This window comes from Crinia signifera, chromosome 11, assembly GCF_055691185.1.
Source record: "Crinia signifera chromosome 11, ASM5569118v1, whole genome shotgun sequence".
NCBI classification, from domain to species: Eukaryota; Metazoa; Chordata; class Amphibia; order Anura; family Myobatrachidae; genus Crinia; species Crinia signifera.
The window spans coordinates 48,576,438-48,582,437 of record NC_139227.1 but is presented as its reverse complement, the minus strand read 5'-3'; the positions used below and the strand labels follow the sequence as shown (position 1 = coordinate 48,582,437).

Here is a 6,000-nt window from a genome sequence, read left to right as displayed (position 1 = left end):
CATAAGACAAGCTGTATAATGTACGAGCGGTGTCTACAAACAAGTACATTAAACTGACAATCAGTGATCGGCGACTAAAACCATCACACGGAAAAGTATCACTGCATCAACGGAACAAGGACGTTCCCTACAGACAATGGGATGCACGGAAATGAGGAAATGTAGCGAAAACGTAGCAAGGGCATAGTAATAACACACAGAATGTACCAATCTCACAATAAGCAAAGCACTGTCACTTTTCTGTAATACATAGGGAAACATAGTATATTCCAGTGGTTCTCAACCTCGGTCCTCAAGTAACCCCAACAGTGCCCGTTTAACAGGTCTCCACACGGAATCACAGGTGAAATAATTAAAATGTTTCAGTGACTAATGAGTGCACCTTCCAGGTAACCTGGAAAACAAATTGTTGGGGGTCCTTGAGGACCAAGATTGAGAACCCCTGGTAGACTGTGACATGCAGAAATAAGAGTAGGACCAAGGCACAATTATGCACTGGGTACTCCCATCACTGGGAGCCTTGATTGCCACGAAGGATGGAAAAAGGAAGGACCATTGCCCATACAGACAATAGCCCTTATTCTGGTTCACTCGCAAAGGCAAATTCCTTCTCAAATGGACAAAACCATGGGTCTTATTCTAGTTCACTCTTACAAAATCCTTCTTAGATGGACAAAAACATGCACTGCAGGGGGTCAGATGTAAAATGTGCAGAGAGAATTAGATTTGGGTGAGTTATTTTGTTTCTGTGAAGGGTAAATACTGGCTGCTTTATTTTTACACTGCAATATAGATCTCACTTTGAAGTTAATCCCCACTCAAATGTAATTCTCTCTGCACAAGTTACAGCTGTCCTTCTGCAGTGCACATGGTTTTGTCCATCTAAGAAGGATTTTGTCAGAAAGAGTGAACTAGAATAAGGCCCCATGTGCATTGCAGGTGGGGCAGATGTAATATGTGCAGAGAGTTAGATTTGTGTGAGTTATTTTGTTTCTGTGCAGGAAATATACATATATATATATTTTTTTTAACACTGCAATATAGATCTGTTTGAATTAAAACCCCACCCAAATCTAACGCTCTCTGCACATGTTACATCTGCCCCACCTGCAGTGCACCTGGTTTTTGTCCACTTGAGAAGGAATATGCCTTTGCGAGTGAATCTGTATAAGGGACAATGTAGAGTCCTCTGCAGGCTGTATCACCACCACACTGCCTGTTATGCCCCTGCAGTAAGAGACAGCGGTCCCAGTGCTGAATACCCCGGGGGGGGGGGGGGGGGGAGGAGGAGATAACAGGAAAGGAGAGATATAGGGTGTCAGATGTGGCTGTTTTTGATTCTGCAGTTGTGATTATATGTAATTATGGCCAGAAGCGCACCTGAGCATAAGAACGCCCACCGCTGCCTCCTCATTTTCATCTGAGGGCATATAAACATATGCCCACAAACGTAGTCTTCCTGTCACTCCCAATGCCACAAATCCCTCCCTGCAGGAGACTGACGCAAGCGCGGTGAGGAAACATCACCTGATTCACATATAATAGCAGGTCATTCCATGTAAACACCACCCGCCGATTCTCCGCACATTTGGTAGGATGGTAGAGGACAAAGTAACTTTCATATGGAAAATTTTAGCCCTCCCCTCTAAATATGGATTTCTATTCAATCAGCTTATAACGGCCATGTCACAGTCTGAAACATGAGGAGGTGGTAGGTTGCTACTTTATCTCTCACAAGGCTTAGTACAGAGATCCCATTGCACCCAAACAACCATCAGGAAACTAACCCGAAAATCTAAATTCTCTGTTATTGTTGCATAAAACAAAACAAAAAACATGAGTATTAGCGCTTAGATTTTTTAATGCACAATGCAGCAACAATAGATTATCACTTGTCTCTCAACATGAAGAAGTTTATCGAGTCCGTTGCGTTTGTGGATGTATCACAGGCAATGAATGTCCTTTTGATCAGCTGCTTATAAAGAGCATATTGATTGGAGAGGATACAGAAAGCTATAGGAGCTTCCTGTCATGTATCTGCTGATGTCGGATATCTAAGCACACGTCGTCAGCTTTCACAATCAGCTTCGAGCAGTTCACAGTATTTGATCTTCAAATATGCACAGTGCTGGCAGTAAGCATTTCACAGCACACAGTCCGTGAGAAAACGTCGATTTTAAAGCTTAAAAGGCAAATCATAAAAAGGTTAAACAGCAAATAAAGCTGCTGATTACTGCATCTCTGTAAGGCTTTATGCAGGTTCCAATGGAATTGCTCTGAAACCATCATAGCTACGAGTGAGTTTGGCAATATGACAAATTTTCCGTTAACTTAAATTTAGTTGGATGTCGACACCATAATTGTTAAAAAGGTCGACAGAACATATTGGCATCTATAGAATGTCGACATTTACAGACTTCCAACAGTTACAGTAAGTCTGCGGGATGGGAGGTATAGACATTCTCTGCCGAAGTTTCCCGTCAGCTTAATGCCGGACCTGGATCACTGCTACCAGACCTGGCAGTCATTACTGGCCCACTAGGAACATTTTAATCATGTCAACATTTCCCTAGTGACGGCATGATTACTATGGACGTGCTGCATGACTACACAGTCAACATTTTCATTATGGACGACACAATATATCAAACCTCTTTCTGGCAGCAGAAAGTCAAAACTCCAGTTAGGTGGCAACATTGGTACATACAGGGGTGTCTAGAATTGCACCGCAATATCCAGCAGAATGTCAGATACTTGGCCACCATTGCGGCGCACGGGTGTGACTTAGTATGCCGCCCATGTATTCCTATGTATGCACACATACGTGCAACACCTGGATTGCCATGAACACGCCAAGCTACAGGCCGGATGAACGTGGCTACATCTGTCCATATATTTTACACCAGCTGGGAGTCGGCAACGACCGGGGCTCGTGGTGCACTTTCAGCAGGACCTATATTGCACTTTCAGTTTGTACTTTAGGGGCAGAGGAGCAGTTAAGGCTTTTCTGCGCACTTTGAATTTGGTGATGTACTATCTCTAGTTAGCGTAGGTGGGCTTTGTATGGGCATGCCGACACAATCCCAAGTCATTGTGTGAAGGACGTAACAAACAAGGTCTAGCGCAGGCGGCCATTCCCTGTTCTGCACAGCAATACAGACGCTACTGGAGGCATCTGATTCGCTTTATGATATGACCAATTCTAAGTAAGAAGGACGCTCCATATTATGGAGGCAACAGTTAGAATTTTACCGATTTCTAACAGGGTCCAGCCATTAAATTATATTACAATGCATTCAAAAAAGTCTGTACAGGCGATTATATGTCCAAGATGAGGTCTGTTGCGGTCTGACCGGTGGTCATGAATGTGTACAAAAGTCACAGACTAGAGAACGGAGAGCGCGGGATGAAGTCGACCAGTTACATTCTACAGTTTACTGTTCTTTCTGAACTGAGACACCAGGTTGAGCACTTGTTCCGAGGCCTCGATGTGCTTCATCCTGAGATACCTACAACTGTTGGTACTTGTGTTCTCCAAGAAGTAGCGATAGTTAACCATCATGCCGCACGAGGCGGCGGCTCCCCGGGGACTTGTGTCCGCCATCCAGTTCAGCCGCCACAGGACAGCTCCGTTTTGCAGGTGGAAGTTTGCTACGGGGTTCAATGCGAAACCGCGGTGCTTTTCTCCATACAGGTACCAAGCGCAAAGTCTCATCATCGGAGCCTCCAGGGCCTTCACCAGCCTTTCCGACTTCATCCACTCATTGCTGGAAAATACACGTTTCAGCTCGTCGGCAGCCGATGCTCCGATGAGATCCGATATCTCCTTATGCTCCGACTCCAGGAAGAGCTCGGCTCTACCCAATTCTTTTGTTTGTGTACCGAGCACCCCAAGAAGCCATTTGGTAAATCCGGGAATTGGGGACAGGCTGGAGAACTCGGAGATTTGGAGGAACTCACCCTGGAAAAGAGAAGAATGATAGGATATTATAGAACAGTATTTGGGTGTCCTGTAATTGCAGAAAAGGCAATTTTTGCCTTTAATATTAGTTTGATATCATACAAGGCAAAACTCCTGTATTACAGTTGTGACCGTACATGGGAACCTTGGTTCTCAGGACCCCCGCACAGGTGCACTCATTCACTGACATTTTAAAAGATCACAGGTGGAGCTAATTATTTCACCTGTGATTCTGTGTGACAACCTGGTAAACGTGAACTGTGTGGGGGTCCTGAGGAACTATGTTGAGAACCACTACTCCAAAGTATACCCCCGTTACACTGCAATCCCCGGTCCAGCACAGGTAACTCAACAGTGATGGCACTATGAGATGAACCGTCACTGACCACTAGAGGCCACTCGACAAACCAAACACCTAATGACCCTGACGATCTAAAACCATGTCAACCTTTTTCTTGTCGACCGAATGCATGTCAAACTTTGTACTGTCGACCCAATGACCCATACCCTGGGTCATAGGGTCAACTTGCATGGGGTAGACCACAGGTGGTCAACATGGCTTAGGTTGACACATGAAAAGTCACCATTGCTGGAAGGTCTACACAAGCATTAGGTCGAGTTTTTCACTTTTTATCCCAAATGTCGGAATGGACACTGTCAAAGTGTACCACGTCCTCTCGCCATGCTTCAGACACAGAGCCTTGCTACGCTCGGAACTTTAATCTATTCTCCCTCCATGCCCTAGTGGATGGTAGGGTATGTAATACCGCCTGTCGGAACATGGCAAAAAAACTCATGTCAACCTTTGGACTGACAACCTATTTCATGTGTCGACCTAATATGTGTCAACCATACGACAGTATACCTTTCAAAACTTGCTGTATATGGAGAGCTGTGAACACAGATTAGAGGTGGGACTGGAGGTATCTTCACTCCAAGTACTGGAATACCAACACTATAAACGCACACAAGGTCTATGTCCCGATGATATAGGCTACCAGGAAAGGCACAAGACCGCACAGACTCTACATAATGAACAGAGGGTGCAGCGGTATCCCCTAGTGACTGGGTCAGCCAGAGGAACATTCTGTGATTTAGTCACTGTTTACCTCATGTTCACGTCATAGACTAATCTACAGAATCATAAACCAGGCGCATCACACAACAGACATGCGGAAATGGAACATGGAATTGGTGCAGAATGCGTTAACCCTCCATCACAGGAGGAACCGTACTTGTACTATATGGGCGATTCCGACAAACACTAATACCAAATGTAATCATTTCCAATATGCCAATAGGGTCTTTCATTTTGTTGATCTTGCTGCGGAGCAGAAATCCACAATGCTCAACAGGCTAAACCAAACAAATGTTGCCGTTTTATATTGGAGGGGGGAAAAAGCCAGTCTAAAATCAGCACTCCGCATGCTGTAGATACATTTCTAGGGATGTTGAATCACTGGGTGTAATCAGCAGTCATGACAATAAGGCCGAGCAATCCTGTAACCTGACCCCAGAAACTGCTGTGCGCAGACCAGATGCCCCCCGTATTGAGACTCAATGACTAAAGTGACCCCTGCAGTCAGTGTGACTGGTTTCTAGGGGGAGACAGATGATTTACATAAATCGGAAAGAATGTAATGATTGTCATCTTTTGAGAAGTGCGTTGTCCAATCAATATACAAGCTTGAATAGGAAATGTATTGTGGGGCGGGGGACACAAATATTTTCATGTGGATTCAGATTTGCAGCACCTGAAAGGAGAGCGCTAAAAACAGCCAACCAATCCGCTCCTGACATTTTTTCAAACACAGCCTGTAGCATGGCAGTTAGGAGCGGACTGGCAGGTACTTCATCACTCTCCAAGGCTTAGTACTTATACAGAGATGTATAAAAGCCTACTAGAAACCTTGTGCTTATCGTTTCGCATAAGGCCGGTGCTCTACACTCCATACTGAAGGTACAAAACACCTTATAATGAGGCTATTACACCCACACATTTATCTCACTATACAGGAACAGATTTGTCCTCATACATC

At 44.7% G+C, this 6,000-nt stretch overlaps 1 protein-coding gene across 1 annotated transcript in view; it reads right to left on the bottom strand.

The window, feature by feature from the left end:
• Positions 1-1,843: 1,843 nt before the first annotated feature.
• The window catches only part of MLYCD (malonyl-CoA decarboxylase), a 48,838-nt gene continuing 44,681 nt past the window's right edge, over positions 1,844-6,000 (bottom strand). The window contains exon 5 of the mRNA XM_083165404.1: positions 1,844-3,961. Within this exon, the coding sequence (XP_083021530.1) occupies positions 3,428-3,961 (534 nt within the window). The 3' untranslated portion in view covers positions 1,844-3,427. The remainder of the gene's footprint in view (positions 3,962-6,000) is intronic.